Genomic DNA, 20,689 nt, shown 5'->3' on the forward strand with positions numbered 1-20,689 from the left:
TGTACTTTCAAGTTATTCACACTTCTGCCCATTTCTACGGTTACCCTTTTAATATAGGCCATCCTCATGTGTTGCTTGAAAATAATTCAGCATGCTTTCTGAGCTTTTCTTCCCCTCTCTTTCTACTTGCAGTCGCTTCAGTTCATTCACTGAAATCCAAGTGATCTTTTTAAAGCATGAATCACACTATCTCACTCACTCTCCTTGTTTCACTCTTTTAATAGCTTTCTCTTTCACTAAGAGTCTAATTCTTTCCCATAGCCTGCAAGTCCCTGTCTAACCCAGGCCTGCTTATATTTCCAAATCCTTCTCCAGCTGTCCGGTCTCCTGATCAAAAGGCTCTAGCTCGGGGCTTTCTTCTCCAAACTTGAGCCTGGAAATATTCTATTCCTTCTGCTTTGAGTGCTTTTCCCTTAGATCTCTGATGGGGTGGCTCATTTAATCCTTAAACCTCAGCCCAAGTGTATCATTTTGAGACAGGTCTTTATTTCAGATCCCAAATAGATCTTCTTTATTCTGCCTTAACTGCCCCCCTTCTGGAACCTCCCAAATGGAGGTTTATTTTAATGATGTATTTACTGTTTACATTTGTGTTCTTTCTCCTCAAGTACTGACATCTTAGCTTTTGGAAAACAGGGATCCTTTCTACTCTGTCCGTCCAATGCCTAGCACAGTGTCATCTATGAGGTACTCAAGACATGCTTATTGAATGGATGAAGGAATGAGTGAATGAACAGCATGGGGTTAGTCTGACCTGCCTATTATACAAGGCTCACTGATACACCTGGATGAGCATAGTCCTGAAGAAGGACTGTGGGATGGGAGTTGAAAGCTGTAACTGCTTTCCTAAATAGCAAAACTGTTTGATTTCTATAAAACTTGGGTGGGGGGAGAATGAGGTGAGAAGACATAGGTACTAAAGCAACTAAAATTAAAATACTCCAAAGTCTTTTCTCTACAGGTCACTTCCTCTTGTACCTGGACTCTATCTACAAGGAAAGTGAGAATCCCCCCTCACTATTCTGCTGTCCTTAAACATTCCAAAAGGTGACCAAAAAGTAGAAAATGAGGCAGTTCTGTGTGCAGAGTGTCCAGCAATCCCTCCATCTGTTTTGTTTCTTTTATTTTTAATTGGCAAATAATAATTGGCTATTCCTGTACATTTCATAATACCTGGATACATTGTGGAATGGCCAAATCAGAGTTATTCATGTATTCATCACCTCAAATATTTATAATTGCTTCATGGTAAGAACATTTAAAACCTTTCTCTTAGCTATTTTGGAATATGAAATACACTGGTGTTAACTATAGTTACCTAGGCTCAATAGATTACTACCTGCATCTTGAATCACTCATTCCCATCAGTAGGTAGGTCATAATCCAATCACTCCATAAAAGAGTCATCCCTTCACCCCCAGTTTTGGAAACCACTGCCCCAGAAGTATTCGGGAAGTGCCACCTTCTGAATCCTTTTGTTCTTTCTGCCTACCTCAGGTTGAAGAGCTAATGTCTTGCACTGAATTTTAATTTTTCTGACTAAACTCCTTTTGGATTAATTATTTAAACTGTTTATTTCTAGACTCCTCTTTTACTTGGTGCTCTACCACCTCAGGGATCAACTCTCCTCCCTCCTGTATCTGTCCTTGGCTTCAGAACTCCAGGTTGGCAAAGCCCTTAAGTTTGCCCTTTGACTAGCTGGAGGCATTCACATAGTGCCTGATCATACGCCTACAAATGAGTTGTTTGCAAACCCCATGTTTTTGCATTTGTTTATTTATTATACTTACTCCCTTGGCTTCCTGGCCCGCGTCCAATTTGTTATAGCTTCTGTTTCTTTTTTTGTCCTTCTGTCAATGATGATAGTGACGACCTTATTCGTAGGAAGGCTACACCTTCAGAAGCAATTTTTGAGAATTGAAGTTAGGGCTGACTTCCATAAATATTGTACTGTGCCACCAACAACTCTAGGTCACTGCTTAAATCACTTTGTGAAAAATTATCGTATTTTAAACCCATCAGTCACCATTGCCTGTATTTATCTGTAGTGGCTGATTTTGAACCTAGATTTGTTGCATTGGAAAGATAATAAATATCAACTGTTTGCCAGTGAAAGGGACAAACCTTTGGAGGACAGCATGGCACATGATATATAAGTTATGAAATCACATTTATTTATCTTCCGCCTTCCCTAATTTCCTCTCTTCCTACCCTCTCTGTGTTCTTCACTGAAAACTTATGTGGTTAACTCAGATCATAGTGTGTAAACTATTATATTAAATGTTTTATGAATACTTTAAATTCTACATACTAGGTTGCTACTGGAAAAATACTTCTATGAAAACTATCTAATGTTTACTGTCTTATATTCAGACTTCTCCAAAATGTGTCTGTATTATAGGCTATTATTTTATTAATTATAAAATGGTGGTGTTTTTATAGGTTTTCTTGGAAAAAAATATATTTTTATCCTATAAGCATGATGGGAGTTTTATTTTTATGTGGAATCAAATACAGATATTTATCCTAAGTAATAGTAAACTTTTGTACACTTCTCTTCCATATCTGTACATAGAGTTCATTTGAGTCAAGATGTGTTGAAAGAGAGGAAAGAGTTTGGGAGGAAGAGTGTGTGCTCAGGATGGAAAAGAGGGAACAAATGTGAACATACTGAAATCAATAGAAGTTGAATTCCATTGATAAATTCAAGAGATTTTTCTGCGCTAGAGGTTATCTATTTTTAAAGGCCACAAAACTTGCTCAAACTACTTTAATGTGGAGAATGAATTAGAGCAGAAAGGGAATCTGTCTGAATGAACCACCACAGACTTTTTAAACCATGGGATTATTGTTAAGTGGGCACAGTTCCCTGCTGCTGCTGTAGCTGTGGGTTTGTTGAGTCTTTATCCAGGTGAGTTGAACATTAAAATGGTTGAAGTTTGAGAGGGAAAGAGAAAGAGAGGCGGGGAGGGAGGGAGAAAGAAAAAGAGAAGAGAGAGAAGCAGAGATCCAGAGAGACAGAGAGAACATGATTAATCAATTTGAATAGGTGTAATTACAAAGTCAGAGTTGTAAAGTATTTTATTTTGGGCTGGTAGTCAGTGACCTGAGACCTACTCTAGCTTCTAACCTGAACTCCTCATCCACAAGCTTCTGACCTCTTTGTGCCTGTTTTCTTCCCTGTCAAGTAGGGATAATAGTGACATCCATTCTGTTTCCTACACAGGTTTGTGGCAATAATAGAGTCAAATGTTAGATGTGCAATTGTTTTGAAAGCATGAATGGTCTTTGCTGAATAAAAAGTCATATTACCCAAGTGAGCTGAACATTTGTTTTTGGATTTTATAATTGGGATAATTTATTCAAATTGTCAGATATAATTTAATAGTGTAGGCTTAAAAGTCAAACAGTTTAGATAAGTATGGTTTTAGACGTCCAGCAGATTTATCTTTACATCCTGATTCTACTTGTTACTTACTGGGTGTGCAATAGTGGACTGTTTATTTGACTCCCTGAATTTTACTATGATAAATAGAGACAGTCATAGTGAGATTTAAATGTGATAAGGCTCTTGGTATACTATTTGAAAAATATTAATGGTGGTGGTAGTACTACTACTACTACTACTGCTCCTCCTACTACTACTAGGATGGTGACCAATGTATCCAGTTAGTTTTTCACTTTGGTTAAGAAACTTGGAAACCACAACGCTTTTACAACTAGGAACATGATTAAGAATTTTAGTTATTTAAAAAATTTCTCAATAAATAGCAGTATTCCTTCAGGAAGATTTAAAGCATCTAATGTAAAATAATATTTGGAAGTTAACACTGAACTTAGTTCAAAAGAGTAGATACTTGATTCCTGAGGCATGTGAAGGTATGATTGCTGTAATGTATAGGTATGATTGCTGTAATTAGGCTAGAATTGTCTCTAACTTTCTGAAAATAGATGACTTGAGGGAATTAAACACACCATCATTTTTTAGCCAAGAGAAAGTACATATGATGGGGGTTTGGGGGTCGGGGTGGATTAGGCTGGTAGAGATTATGTCATTTTCCTGCCTTCGAATTCAAACAGATTTAAAAGTTAAGGTAATGGATTCCACAGACAAAGGTTGAGAATCATCTGAACAACAGAATTGTTCTAAAATGAGTTCTTTGATAATGAATTTGAAAACCAAGCCATTGCAGTAATTGAAATGACAACGCATAACACATGGTGATAGCATTTAGCTAGTCTACTTCAAAGGACTAATGGCATCATACATGGCATCCGATCTCTGCCATGAAGATAGGTCACCCAGGATGGTCAAGAACTTAATAAACCTTCACAGTGTGACCATGTTGACTTCTTTGGAAACAAGTGAGCTCCAAGAGGTCTCAACTATTTAGTGTTTTGAAAGGTAACAAAAGAAATTGCTTTAAATTTCAGCTAGGCATATAAACATAAGCTGCAGTTTTTTTTCTTCTTGGTCATTTTTCTATTTTGCAGTTTGGTTATCTAAACTTTAGAAATTGAGTTGATTCTTAATAGATCAAGCCACATAGTTCTCACATTCTGTAATGTGATATGTATGGTCTTTTTCATTCTCAAGCAAAGCACTTTATGCTACTTCTGTGAAACCCCACAGTTCTACTTGTGTGATGTGAAAGAGGGAGCTTATAAGGCAAGAGTTTGATCTGAGCTCTTTGGAGACTGCCCTATTTTAAGTTAGGCTTTCTAGTGTGAATTAACTGTAAAATACATCTATCTCTGGAGAGCTGAATGACTTTAATAGTTGAATGGGAGCCTTTTGATATTGACTGTTTGGAAGTTGACGAACACTTACAAAGAAAAATAATTGTCTTTCCCTTTAATTAATACTGTCCCATCTGGTAATATTTAGCCAGTGATTTTAAGAGCTACTTAAGCGTTGTTGCCCATCAATGATAATGAGAAGAAAGTATTAATTAAAAAGGAGGACGCTTACGTTACCATCTGAATCACATTTGAGCAAAGGAATATTTTATGGGCTAACCATCTTCCCCTTTCCTCAATTACTATTTTCAGAATTATTTCTTTGTGATTTCATGATTTCTATTAATGGAACTAAATCATGTATTTTAGAACTACAGGAAAAGTGTTAAGAAAGCAATTCACAGCTTGAAAAAAATTTCAATGTACTTAATAGACAAAGGGTAAATATCATCAATTACTTAAGAATGATGTTGCTATCATATATTTTATCCCAGTGAAATAGGTGTTTTGTATTAAATGCTAACTATAGGTATGATTACTGCAAATTGTTTTGATTTTTCATGACTGTTCTTCCTATAAGATTGAGATAGTTCCAGTAGCAGAGTTACTTAATGTGAAAATCCAGTCTGAAAGTTGCTTTCAGCAAACTTTGCAAACAGGTCTGCAATTTGGAGAAAATACCAAAATTAGACAAAAGCTTTTCAGGATTAAATTTTATCTTGAAAAAATTACGGGATGGTTGATATTTCTTAGCTGTTGGATATCTTGTACCTATAGAGTTCATTCAGGAACGGTGTGAAGCAAGAAATAGGATCCACTATTTAGGCAAAACCCTTAAAACTTGTGGCAACAAGAAAACGACTTTAAGAGGTTTATTTATTTTGGGTTTCTAGGAGATTAATCAAATATTTCACAGTAGATAGATACTGCTGCAAGGACTTGTGGAATTAGAAGTTGTCAGGGGGCCTTGCAAGGACTGTATCTGAGGGAAAGAACTATGAACTGTCAGTGAGGATTTGGACATCTGAGTTTCCAATTTCAGGGACCATACCATAGACCAAGGTGATATTGAAACTGCATGTTACTTCTGACATTTGAGCCCAAAGCTGACCACTGGGAGTTAAAGAGATTGAATTATTTTTTTTATCTGAAAGTTGATTATATAAGTTTTGTACTTTACTTTTAAATTACTTTAGCTGATTTACACATGAGCAATAACTTAATAGCTGTGGCTATTTGTTTAAGTGCCTGAAAGTCCTTTCTAAGTGAAGGAATCAGATGTAATTCTCAGATTTCTGGATGAGGATGCATCCAGCATTCATCCTTGCCTTGGATTTGAGGGGAAATTAATCCACTGATAGGATGGAAGGGAAGAGTAGGCAGACTTCACATCTCTGGAAATGGCTCCTGAAATTGTAGAAGAGAACTTTTTCTCTCCTAATACATAAGAACTGTGTAAGAGTTAGTGTTTTAGTCAGTTTTTCGCTGCTGTGACTAAAAGATCTGACCAGAACAATTTTAAATGAGGAAGGATTTAATTGAGAGCTCACAGTTTCAGAGGTCTTAATCCGTAGAAGTCCGGGTCCATTCCTCGGGGCTTGAGGTGAGGCTGAACATCATGGCGGGAGAGGGTGGTGGAGGGAAGCAGCTCATATCACTATGATCAAGAAACAGAGAGACACTCTACTTGTCAGAAACAAATATATATACTGAAGCCACGCCTCCAATTTCCACCTCCTCCAGCCACACCCCACGTGCCTCCAGTTACTCAGTTATTCCCATCAGGGATTAATCCACTGATTCGGTTAAGACTCTCACAACCCAATCAATTATCCTCTAAACCATCTTGCATTATTTCACATGTGAGCTTTTGGAGGACACCTCACATCCAAACATTACAGTCAGTGATTTGAAGTCCAAATTAATGTAAAGTTTGTGAGACAATTTCAATTATATCTTTTTGGTAATGAATTTCACTTTTAGTGTCTATTAGTTGGTGAAATACATGTAAGAGAAACCTCCATGAATTCAATAAAATTTTAAAGTAAACATTTATTCCTTATGCCTGATACATTATCTTTAAACCATCCTTCCTCTTATAATCCTTTACTGGATTCCTATGGCTTTTAGAATAGAATAAACTTTTTTTTTTATCACAGCCTTTGGGTCCCTTTTTGACCTGACCCCTGCCTACTTCTAAGGTCTTCTTTTCCTACTTTTTCATTGACTTCATTACCCACACATGGGCCTCCTTTCTGATCTTTGAACAAATCAGGTTCATTCCAACCTCTGGACCCTAGCTTTCCTCTTTTGCTTAGAATGCTCTTCTGCACAGTCTCTGCAATGCATGAGACAGTGGTCAGATCTCATCATCATTCGGTCCTCAGTTCAGGGAGGCCACCTGTCTCAGCTGGTCTTTCCCATCCTCAATGTAACACTACTGCTACTTAGACACTTCTAGCTTTCTATGTAGTTATCATAGTGCAGACCATCTTTTTAATTAGGTTAAGAAAACTGGCGAAGGTCTATCAATGGACAGTGAATAATTTTAAGCCCCTTGTTTGAGAAGTAGGTCTGGGGATGTAGCTCAGTGGTATAGTGGTACAGTGTTGCCTGGCATGTGCCAGACACTGGGTTCAATCTTTAGTACTGAAAAACAAACAAACTGAAAAAGGATAAGTAGATGTAGATTTTCCTATACTTATTCTAGAATTTATAATTTTTATCTAAGATTGCATAGAGAAAATTTATATCAAGTATTCTTTGTGTCTGTTTAGGAACTTTCTCAGCAACAAATAAATGGGGAAATAGACTTCTAATTCATTCTTCTGAAGTTGAAATTTTGGAAGAATTTGCTTCCTGGCATTTACTTATCTGCACACATTATACCACCTAATGAAATTTTTCAGGAAAGGAAAAATGATCTTGTTGATTTCAGCATCCGTAAGTTAAGTCTCACTAAGTTCTTTGGTTATGCTGGAGTCATACTGGCTCATATAAAATTGATCTGCTTCTTAATTTTCCAGGAACTGTGCAGGAGAGTTGATTTCTCATTAATTTGAAGTTGGCCATGCTGGGAGTATTTACACCATGGAAATTGGCAATGCTACAAACTGGGGCTCCCCACACCCAACAGAGAGACAGTTTACCACCATAACATTCTAAATTGCTAACATTTATGAGATTGACAGTTTGATGAAGATGAAGCAATAGGGTTAGCTCGAAATAACAAATTTAACTTTATGAGTATTTGGATTTAAAAAGTTTCAAATTTGGGACATAGAGAAAAAGGTTTATTTTTAGAAGATTAGTTGTACAGAGAGAAAAGATAAAAATTCAAGAGCTTTGTGCCTGCTTTTTAAAAAAAATATTTATTTTTTTACTTGTAGTTGGACACAATACCTTTATTTATCTATTTTTATGTGGTGCTGAGGCTCGAACCCAGGGCCTTGCACATGCTAGGTGAGCGCTCTAACGCTCAGCCACAACCCCAGCCCATATTTATTTGTTTTTATGTGGTGCTGAGAATCAAACCCAGTGCTTCTCACATGCTAGGCAAGTGCTCTACCACTGAGCCCCAGCCCCAACCCTGTGCCTGCTTCTTACCATTCCCAAACCAGACTGCTGGATTCTTGAAAAATGTTGTTAAAAATATATACTCTGGGGTAGGGCAGATAACCACCTTCTGTTACTTGTGATCTCAACTTTCTCCAGTTATCTCACTGCCAGCACAGCTCAACTGACCTTATATATAGCTTTACATCTTAGTTACAGTGAGTTTCTTAGACCATTTCTTCAAGGAAAGAAAAACAGTCAAAGAGGAGCTAGCTGGAGGCCCTGATTAATTTTAGTCTACAATGTTGGAGCAAGTAGAGACTAATGAGGGTTGACCTAAGGTTCCCAGTTCTCCATGGGAAAGGATTTAAAGGAAAAATGAATGAAGAGGCCGGGCTTTTGAGTGTTACTGCCAAGAATGTCTTTCAGTTGAGTTTCATAGAAATGCAAGATTTTTATCTTGCTGTGAGGGCAGAGACAGATTATCTGTGATGTTTCAAAGACAAAAAGTGTTATTGAACAATACTTGAATGAAGGGATAAATGATAAGTCATAGGTCCTATTTTGATTTTTTTGACTTTGATTTTTGTGATGTTGGGGATGAACCCTGAATCTCTCCTATGCTAGGCAAGCTCTCCACCACCTCCAACCCAGGCAGTTTATTTTAACGTGATTTCAATGCATACATGAAAGCCTCTACTTGACTTCTTCAGAGACCTGAGAAGATTAAATGTTATCCATCTAAATTTTTTAAGCAATATTAAATTTATTTCTGCATTTCCCTCTTCCCTGCTCAGTAAATGATAATAGAGTAAATACCTGAAATTGAGAAACAGTCTTTAACTGGCTATGATATTTGAAATGACCACTGTACAACAAAGGGCCATTCCTTCTTTTTTTTTTATTGATTCTTCATAGTTATAAATGACAGTAGAATCTCTTCTGATAAAATTATACAAGTATAGAATATATCTTTTTCTAATTAGGACCTCATTCTTGTGGATGGACAGGATGGAATTTGAGAAGCAAGAGCATCCAGAAATCCACAGGTGTTCTGTGATAAACACTTGGAAAATTTGGATAATTCTAAGGGATTCTGTTAGAGCTCATTGTCTCATCTTTTCTGATATCTTCATAATATAGGTTAATATTACTATTTATGTAGGCAGAGAGAGTTCCTTCAATCATCTTTGGATGGAGCTAATTATTTTCTTGGGAGAGAGCTTTATTTCTAATCTTGTCATACTTCTAGAACTTAGATATTTAATGAAATATGGTTAATATTTCCCAAAGGATACGATACCATCTGTCATAAATACACTGGGTTTCTGGGTTAAGATCTAGTCTTTATTATATTAGAAACTATGAACCCATTGGAGGACCTCATCCTCTGACCCGAATAAGAGAAATGTTTACCAAAGACAGCCTATAATATGATTTGACTAAAACGAATTTCTTAAAGATCAAACCCCCTGGCATTTGGAAAGATAATCATAGAACAATAGATCTTGGGAGTTGGTACAAAGGTTCCACTGGTGTTATTGAGGTCAGTGATGAAGATTAAGGAGGGGACCTCATGAAAATTGTGGATAGAGACAAGTTTTGTATCCTGCTTTGCAGCCTGAGAAGAGAAGTCACTTTTCATGTTAAGACAAAATGACAAAGTTTAGGTAAGAGGGAATTAAAAAAAAAAAAAAAACCAGCAGGAATTATGCAGCTGAAGAACTCTGTTGAGCCGAAGTTGACGTCTCATAACCGGGACATTTTTAGATGGAGAACATCCTGAAGTTCTTAATGACTTGCCATTCATCACTATCTTTTCTTGAAGTGAAAAGTCCTGCCATGAGTATTTAAACATAAGCCATGACAGAGAGTCTACTGAAGAGTAATACTGAGTCACCAGTTTTAAATATCTAGTCATTAATTCAATGAGCGAAAGATTATTTTTCAGTATGGCATAGTCCCTTTCTATAAGTTACATTTAAAATCTAAGATGTTTTAATATAAAAAAGCCTGCCCATTCTAAAAAATTATATAGAAGAAAGAAAAAAATGTAATTCTATCACCAAAGACAACTACAGTCAAACTTTGGATCACTTTCCTTTGATTTTGTTTCAAGTCATAACTGTGTACTCTATTAACACCCTCTTGTTGCTACTGCAGTCAACACTATTACCATCCTTATCACCTGCAACTCACTGAAATAACATTATATCATTACTAGTTATCACTTATAAACCTGCTAGTTTGGTAATTCTGAAAATACCATTTACAGATAATAAAATGGAAATGGAGAAAAGTAAGGCAAGTTTTTTAGGTGACGGGTTTAGGGTTTAACTTGAAAGCCTATTTTTTTTTGTTTTACATTTTATTACATACATATTTATCTTACCCCCCCCCCAAATTTCTATCCTTCTTTTTCCCTTAAAAATATTATGATGTCCCCTGTGCCATTCATACTCTTCATAAACATAATTTTAATTGCAGCAAAACTGACAATGTCAGTGGTATTCTTCACACCAGTGAAGTTTTAATTGCTTTTTAAAAATATTTTTTAGTTGTAAATGGACCCAATACCTTTATTTATTTATCTTTTTATGTGGTGCTGAGAACTGAATCCAGTGCCTCACATGTGGCAGGTGAGCACTCTACCACTGATCCTCAACCCCAAATGATTCAATTATTCCCAATTTTTATGTACATCTTTTTGTTATTTGAAACCAAATGATGATACCTCACAGTGTATGAGGGCTAGGCCCATCAGACGGAGGTCTAGATGAGAAGCTGTTCAGGAGCAGCTGATGCTCTAGTAAGTTCTCATACTATAGTTCACTTCCCTGGAAGCCACTTGCTGAGTCAATGTGAACAAAGGCCAGCTTGTGTTCCATTTTTTTTTAAAATTAAGGTTTTCAATATAAAATTCCAAATGTATTGCTTTCTCTCTGTATGCTAAGCTCTTGGCTTTTGTGTTATTCACTTTCCAACTCTGGTTGGTGCTCTGATTGTGCTCCTCCTGACAGCATGTTTCTTAATGCCCCTTCCCCCTTGCGTTTTGTTATCTTTAGGAAGTGGTTTAGAATTTTTATTATCCCAGTGAATAAAATTACTACCATGTTTTAGGTTAACATTCTGTTAAATTATAGAATTTGTACATATCTTTCCTACTCACTACTTGTGTTTAGTTTCAGATCTAAAACATTTTATTTCAAACATCTTGTTCTACAGAGTTTTATCTGCCTGGTTACCTCAAATTAAGATGTTTGGAGAAATAAATATTCTCTAAAGAAGTATGAAGAGCCAGGTGCGGTAATGGATACCTATAATCTCCGTGACTCAGAAGACTGAGGCAGGAGGATACCAAGTTCAAGGCCAACCTCAGCAACTTAGCGAGGCCCTAAGCAACTTAGTGAGACCCATTCTCAGATTTTAAAAAAATGAAAAAAGGCCTGGGGATATGGATCATGTGCCTCGGTGGTTAAGTGTGCCTGGGTTCAATTCCCAGTGTCCAAAATTAAAAAAATAATAATTAAAAAAAGCATGAACTTTACATTTCTACAGTTATTTCAACCAGATAATTAGGAATCAAATTCTTCTTTTCAGTTTTTCATATCTTTGTTTGTATATAATGTATGTTTACACCAATTCATACATGTACTTTGAATAATGATGTCCATCACATTCCACCATCATTGCTAACCCCCTGCACCCTCTCTTCCCCTCTCACCCCTCTGCCCTATCTAGAGTTCATCTATTCCTCCCATGCTCCCTCTCCCTACCCCACTATGAGTCAGTCACCTTATATCAGAGAAAACATTTGCCATTTGTTTTTTGGGGATTGGCTAACTTCACTTGACATTATCTTCTCCAAAGCCATACATTTACCTACAAATACCATGATTTTATTCTCTTTTATTGCTGAGTAATATTCCATTGTGTATATATGCCACATTTTTTTAATCCAGGACATTTAGGTTGGTTCCACAGTTTAGCTATTGTGAATTGTGCCGCTATAAACTTTGATGTGGCTGTGTCCCTGTATGCTGATTTTAAGTCCTTTGGGTATAGACCAAGGAGAGGGATAGCTGGGTCAAATGGTGGTTCCATTATGAGTTTTCCAAGGAATCTCCATACTGCTTACCATATTGGCTGCACCAATTTGCAGTCCCACATCCTCGCTGACACTAGGAATTAAATCAGAGACTCTCTAATTGAAGAAAAAGTAGGCCCTAATCTTCATCATGTGGGATTAGGCCCCAATTTCCTTAATAAGACTCCTATAGCACAAGAATTAAAACCAAGAATCAATAAATGGGATGGACTCAAACTTAAAATTTCTTCTCAGCAAAAGAAACAATCTGTGAGGTGAATAGAGAGCCTATATGTTGGGAGCAAATTTTTACCCCTCATAACATCAGATAGAGCACTAATATCTAGGTATATAAAGAACTGAAAAAGCCAAGTACCAAAAAACAAATAACTCAGTCAATAAATGGGCCAAGAACATGAACAGACACTTCTTAGAAGAGGATATACAATCAATCAACAAATATATGAAAAAATGTTCGACATCTCTAGCAATTTGAGAAATGCAAATCAAAACTACTCTAAGATACCATCTCACTCCAGTCAGAATGGCAGCTATTATGAAGACAAACAACAATAAGGAATCAAATTCTTAACCAATTTTTTATATAAAATATGTCTGGAGCTCCCATACCATGACTGGCATTGTAGTAGAAATTGGGCACATATTAGGGAACAAATTAAAAACCATCCCTTCTTATGTAGAACCTAAAGTCTAATAGAAGAGGCATGCAGAAAATAAGTAAACAAATCACATTTTATATTATTTCACATAGTAAAATGCATGTCTGATGTCTTTTATAATATATAAACATAGCAAAAATTGTTCTATCATTTTTGTATTTTATTTGTATTTATTCTTAAACAAAATTACAAACCTCAGTTTAAAATGTTTGCTCATTAGTTTTCCCATAATCTTTATTGTTAAAAAATTGTCAAATCAAATCAAATTGTTTTTATTTGTTTTTTATTTGTCACTTATTCATTAAATGGTAATTTGCTTAAAGGAAAATTTCTTCGGCTTTTCTACTGCCATGGAACGACTTTGTTCTTAGGTTTTCCAGGAAAGTATTGGATTCCTCACAAGAAAATGCATTTGTAGTGTGCCAGAGAATTGCATGGCTCTGCTAAGCCATACAAACTAGGAAAGAGTTGGTCAGATGTCAGTAACTCTCCACCCTCTTGCTGCAGGTCCAAGGATCTCATAAAGGAAGCCATCCTCGATAATGACTTCATGAAGAACTTGGAGCTGTCGCAGATCCAGGAGATTGTGGATTGTATGTACCCAGTGGAATATGGCAAAGACAGTTGCATCATCAAAGAAGGAGACGTGGGGTCACTGGTGTATGTCATGGAAGGTAAGGTTCGCAGCCCTGATCCTATGACATTCACACATTCCCCTTTGGTCTTATCAGCCTGCACACAGATGGCAGTGTATTACATGGGGCAATTCCAGTTTTCTTTCTTTTGTTGAGAACAAAACAGTTTGAAAAGAGTTGAAATCTGTTTAGATACAGTGGTTAACTAATTATATAAAGTGTGTGTTTAGAATACTAATATGGCAACTCCACATTTTTTTCAGTAGTAACTCAAGATTGTTAAGGTACTTTTGGTCAAGTAAACGGAAGTGTCAACTCTACCCTTAATTCTCAGCACATGACTAACTTTCCTACTATGATACTTCCATGAAAGGAAATGTTTCCAGTGTCCTACATATTATGATAGAGGTAGATCACGAAGATTGGATGGCATGTTAGCTGTCCAATTGATAAAAGTGATAGTCCCTTTCATAAATTTTGTACAAGAGGAGATGGAAACTGCTTTGAAAAAAATCCAAAACATGCACTATGTGAATAGGTTTTATGCCTAGGCCAATTTTCATAATGCTTATTTCTAACTTGAAGTTTATAATAGCCTAATTTCCTTTTGTGAGAAAAAAGAAGCCTGAAATAATGATAGAATCAGCTGAGAGGAAAGTGAGTTCAGAAACGTCTGTGGTATGAATTACTTGGCATATAAAAGTCACAGTTGTGGCTTATTAGGTGTGATGAGTATTTTACTAAGACATTCATGTCAAGTGATTCATGATTCAAGTCATCCCATAAATGTCATGTTTGTAAGTCATTAAGAGAAAAGGTGTATTTGGACAACTCATTTAATTTCTCTGAGTATCACCTACTAATTTGTAAAAAAGAAAATACTGTTGCTTTCTGTCAATTTGCAAACCTCAATTAGTGATGATTCTGTTCCTCAGGGGACATTGGGCAGTATCTGGGTCATTTCTGATTGTCATAATTAGGTTTGTATAGGGAGGCTACTGGCTTCTACTGTATAGACTCTAGGGTCACTGCTCAACACAGTGGCTGTCCAAAATAAGTTATTATTTGGCCCCAAATACCATTACTGCCAACAGTGATAAACCCTGTTTCTTTAAAGGATTCTTTAAAGGATTATTAGGAAATTAAAAATGGGATAGTTTGTATGAATGTGTAATATAAAATATTACAAAACAATAATAAGTATTATTACCTCTGTTAAATACTTGATCTTTTGTAGGAAATGTTCTTTCTGCATTGATATGTATATATATATATATATATATATATATATATATATATATATATATTAGACTTTCAATATATATCATTTTTAAATAGCATTTCATTTTTAAATAGCAATTTCTATAGTTTTTTTCCTTCATAGTTTTCATCTTTTATGTCAACATTATAAATTTCTTCTCCAAGCCAAAAGGATATAAATAAAAAAAGTTTGGCTTTCTTTTGGTAAAAACCAAAACACAATAAACAAAAAATACAAATACTGTTTATCTGGCAGAGAATTTCAGGCAAAGGGATTAAATCATAGGGCAAGAATATATGTGGGTAGTGAGCAGGAAGGATGAGAAAAATGAGAAGAAATATATAGAAGTCAAGTATGGAATATAAAAGTAGAGGCAGCATGTTAAGAACTAGTAACAATTAGAAATCACATTTAAAATATTGCTAAGATTATAATATACTAATATCATTGTATGATATGATGTTTCAGATATTACATTGATAGGCATCTATTTAAGAACATAGATATGGTAATCAGTAAGGAATGCTTTTACTTCAGTTATTTTCAAATGCTAATTACTAGTGTTGCATTTGAGAAATGAAAATTTGAAAATTTGTGGTAGTTTGCCTTCATTTTGAATATTTCTTACAAAAATCGAATTCTAAATAACTTTTTAAGTGTTTTTAAAAAATTCTATTTATCCATCTCATTCTTGTTTTCTAGAACTAACTGCAAGTTTTGTAGCTATCTGAGAAGGAATTTGGAGATAATAGTTAATATTTGTTGAATGCTTGCAACAATGTGTAACACTTTGATCCTGCTTTATAAAACACTTTTCATGTATAAAAATTAGTCCTCAAAACAATCCTGTGAAGTAAAGGTTAAACATTTATTATCCCTTTTTTATAAAGGAGGAGACTGAGGCTCAATAAAGTTAAGAAGTCAATTCATTTTCCCAGATCTTCCAACTACTTTCTAGAAGACTCAGGATCAGTACCCAGGCAATCTGGACTCAAGAGCTCAAACTCTTAACTGGGGGCCGGGTTGGGTTGTATTTGTCAGGGTTCAGAGAAACAGAACTAATGTTTAGACCTTCAGCTGATTACATGGATCCCACCCATATTACTGGGTGGTAATCACTTTAACTCAGTGTCTACTGATTTAAATGTTAATCTCATCTAAAAATATCTTTACAGAAATAAAGTTTGGCTACATAATCAGGTAGCCAAGTTGTCACTTAAAGGTATTCATCACAGATTCACCCCTTGTCAACTTGGTGCCCAAATAACCTCTTGTTCCACCATACTCAATCTCCAAATAAGGAGTGTCAAGCTCATACGTCCACCTACCATGATACAGCTCAGTACTATTGAAAAAATATATTAATACTTTCCTCAGAGAAAGCCAAGAAGTCCTCATGCAGTGTTTACTCATCTCATTGAGTTCCTGTGGCTTAAATACAAAGACATCACATTAATAGTGTTTAAATACTATGATATAAAGTTAATATATTTTATGATAAGGAAATTTAAGGTGAAGAAAATTAATATTTTTGTTATACACACATCTATACACAAATACATTCATAACAAAATAGGAAAAAATACTTATGAGAAACTATATTGCTTCCTTAGGTAAAGGTAAATATACTAATTTTCCCCTGTTGCTTCAAGCTAGTTTTTAAATATATTTATCTACTTTTTACTGATGGATTGACTAAGTAGCATATCATCTTAATTTTCTTTAATTATCCTTTTTAAAAAAGCAGAGTTTCTAAAAATACATCAATATTCAGAGTCACAGTTTTGCCATGATGCTGTTGATTGCCTTCAGTTAAACTCAACAAAATGACCATAATCTTATAAACTCATGCCAATTTGTCCCCAAACAGCAATTCTAACTAACTCAGTATGACTTCAACCGATCCTGTTCTTTTATACTTATGTAAAAATCATTTAAAATTAAAAAAAACTGTCATTTAAAATTTTGTAAGTTTTAATTGAGGAAATGTTTTATTGTATAATTAGTTTTTTATCAACATATTTAATCCTCAAAGTTTAGATAGTAATGTTCTTGCTATAAATGGATTCTTTTTCTTCTGTGAACATTAATATTTATAGAGTATAGCATAATAGAAATGGATGAATAGGCTATAAAGGATCTTTCATAAACCTGCTTACTATCAAGATGTTCAGCAAAACACTCAAGGAGTTTACAAAGAAAATCAATCCAATTTTTCCTCTCTCTCTTTAGTGAGATGGAGTGTTCTTTGTAAAAGGCTTGTATAATATGTGCTTTAAGTAATTTATTTATTATTTATTTTTTTGTAAAGCCTGGGCAATGTCCCAAATGTTACTTTATACCTAAATGCCAAAGTTTCTCATGGTTTTAACAAAGGAGAAGAGTCATATGGTAAAACATCACTAATTAGGATAGCTAGGGAAAAATCATCTGGGAGTAGTATGCATATATTATCATATAATTTCAAGCAAAATAAAATACCAAGCAAAATAAGTTGTGTTACATTCAGATACTTACAATTACTGCCTAGCAGAAGTTTCAATTTCAAGTTTTGATCAGAATTGTATGAAATTAGCTTCTTAAGATAGTGAAAGTAAAAAGAAAAGTTCTTAAGGTTCTATTAATATTTTAATTATGTTTTCAAATAGGTAAGTGACTGTTACAACATATGTATCTTTCAATCAAATAAGACATTGGCCTTATATATGCTATAACATCTATTGATACACTTTAAAAAAGACTTTTAAAAATTTGTTCTAATTGGTTATACATGACAGTAGAATGCATTTTGATGCATCATACATAAATGGAATATAACTTCTCATTCTTCTGGTTGTACATGATGTTGAATCACACTGGTCATATAATCATATATATATACATAGGGTAATAATGTCCCAGTTATTCTACTATCCTTATGACCCCCATACCCCTTTGTCTTCCTTCACTCCCCTCTACCTAACCCAATGTACCTCTATTTTTTCCCAGCCCTCCTCCATTATTGTGAATTAACATTAGCATATCAGAGAAAACATTCAGCCTTTAGTTTTTTGAGACTGGCTTATTTTGCTTAGCATGATATTCTCCATCTTCATCCATTTACTGGCAAATACAATAATTTCATTCTTCTTTAAGGTTCATTTATATTCCATTATGTATACATATCACATTTTCTTTATTCATTCATCTATTTAAGGGCACTTAGGCTGGTTCCATAGTTTAGCTATTGTGAATTGACCTGCTATAAATATTAATGTGGCAGCATCACTGTAGTGCTGATTTTAAGTCCTTGGGGTATATACTTGAGGAGTAGGATAACCGGGTCAAATGGTGGTTCCATTCCACAGTTTCTGAGGAATCTCCATACTGCTTTCTCATAATGGTTGCACCAATTTGCAGTCTCACCAGCAATGTATGAGTGAACCTTTCCCCCATATCCTCCACAACATTTATTGTTACTTGTATTCTTGATGATTGTCATTCTAACTGGAGTGAGATGAAATCTTATAGTAATTTTGATTTGCATTTCTCTAATTGCTGAAGATGTTGATCATTTTTTCATATATTTATTTATTGATTGTATTTATTCTTCTGTGAAGTATCTGTTCAGTTTCTTAGCCAATTTATTGATTAGATTTTTTTTGTGTTAAGTTTTTTGAGTTCTTTATATATCCTGGAGATTAATGCCGTATCTGATGTGCATGCGGTAAAGATTTTCTCCCATTCTGTAGGATCTCTATTCACTTTATTGGTTGTTTACTTTGCTGAGAAGAAGCTTTTTAGTTTGAATCCCTTCCATTTGTTGATTAGTCCTGGAAACTCTAGCCAGAGCAGAGAGATGAAAGAATTTAAAGGGATAAAGAAGAATTTAAAGGGATAAAGAATAGGAAAAGAAGAACTAAAACTATCACTATTTGCTGACAACATGATTCTATATTTAGAAGACCCCCAAAAAATCCCACCAGAAAACTTCTAGAACTAATAAATGAATTCAGCAAAAAAGCGGGATATAAAATTAGCACCCATAAGTCAAATGCATTCCTATACATCAGTGATGAATCCACTGAAAAAGAAATTAGGTAGACTACCCCATTCACAATAGCCTCAAAAAAAAAGATACTTGGGAATCAATCTAACAAAAGAGGTGAAAGACCTCTACAATGAAAACTACAGAGTAGTGAAGAAAGAAATTGAAGAAGACCTTAGAAAATGGAAATATCTTTCTTACTCTTGAATAGGCAGAATTAATATTGTCAAAATGGCCATACTACCAAAAGCGTTATACAAATTTAATGCAATTTCTGTTAAAATCCCAATAACATTCTTCATAGAAATAGAAGAAACAATCATTAAATTCATTTGGAAAAATAAGAGACCCACAATAGCAAAAGTAATACTTAGCAAGAATAGTGAAGCAGGAGACATCACAATATCAAACTTTAACTATATTACAGAGCCATATAACAAAAATGACATGGTATTGGCACCAAAATAGACATGTAGATAAGTGGTACAGAATAGAAGACACAGAGACAAACCCATATTGTCTCATACTAGACAAGGCACCAAAAACATTCACTGGAGAAAGATAGCCTCTTCAACAAATGGTGCTGGGAAAATTGTAAATCCATATGTATAAAAATGAGATTAAAACCTACTCTCTCACCCTGCACAAAACTCAAAGTGGATCAAGACTTAGGTACAAGAACCAAGACCTTGTCCTTAACAGAATAAAAAGTAGGCCCAAATCTTCACCATGTTGGCATAGGAACTGACTTCCTTAAAAACACTCCTAAAAGTGCAAGACAAAAAAATCAGGAATAAATAAATGGGATATACTCTTTTTCTCCTTTTTTATCATAAAGATAAACTTTGGTTTACCTTCATTCAAAATTAAGCAAATTATGATTTAGTCAATTATAACTCGTGATGTTTTTTATGTTTGGCAATCTAATTTGATATTCTAGTATTGAAAATATCTAACTCATGACTATGGAAGTAGGTGATTTGCTTAGCTAATGGTGTTGCAAAATTTTATGATCTTTTATTGTGGAAGTAGATGGATTACTCTTTTTTAAGTGGCAAGTGTTTAGTGCACTTTGGCAGTGGATTATTTTAAGTTAAACATTTTGATGAAATCATCAATATTTTTTCATGAGATGTTTGTTAATGTTTATTCTTTTTCTGTGTGTTCAAATTTTCATATTCCTAATGACCTTAAGACCTGTGTCTACATGTCTGTACATGGGGAATTCAAGCCCAGAAAAGTCGAATAATTTGACCAAGATCATACCCTCAGTATATTGAAATATAAAACTTAGCCATGGAGTTCCCATACCTATGTACTGTTCAATGATAACTTTCAAAGAACAGATTAGAAGTACAGAAGATAGATGTTTATTATGAGCATCTCCATTTTAAGCTATATAGCATTAAACTCTAGGGTGAAAAAATTATTTGATTTCAAAAAAAAAAGAAAAACCTTGGACAGCAGTAGTAAAAAGTTAATACAAGATATTTCTTATAACAACATAGGCCTCTCTGCATGCTTTGAACATTGACCTGCTTCCTGCCCTCTCCACAGATCATTTGGCATCCATTCCTCTCCTCTTACAACTTTCTTTTTCCTCATTGAAGGGATGGCTGTGATTTGGCTTAATTCTTGGCCCACCTCTATACATTTGTTGTGTAAGATTAAACTACTGTATATCATCGAAGCCCGTTTTTCTGT

General features: G+C 34.8%; 1 protein-coding gene across 2 annotated transcripts in view; it reads left to right on the forward strand.

The window, feature by feature from the left end:
- Positions 1-20,689, forward strand: part of Prkg1 (protein kinase cGMP-dependent 1) — a 1,175,746-nt gene that overhangs the window by 154,642 nt on the left and 1,000,415 nt on the right. For both annotated transcript variants that reach the window (XM_046456763.2, XM_046456762.2), the window contains exon 2: positions 13,570-13,736. In XM_046456763.2, coding sequence (XP_046312719.1) covers positions 13,570-13,736 — 167 coding nt within the window. The remainder of the gene's footprint in view (positions 1-13,569; positions 13,737-20,689) is intronic.

The sequence above is a fragment of the Marmota monax genome, unplaced genomic scaffold (genome assembly GCF_021218885.2).
Source record: "Marmota monax isolate L192 unplaced genomic scaffold, Marmota_monax_Labrador192_F-V1.1 WCK01_AAM20220418_F8-fsc00166, whole genome shotgun sequence".
NCBI classification, from domain to species: domain Eukaryota; kingdom Metazoa; phylum Chordata; class Mammalia; order Rodentia; family Sciuridae; genus Marmota; species Marmota monax.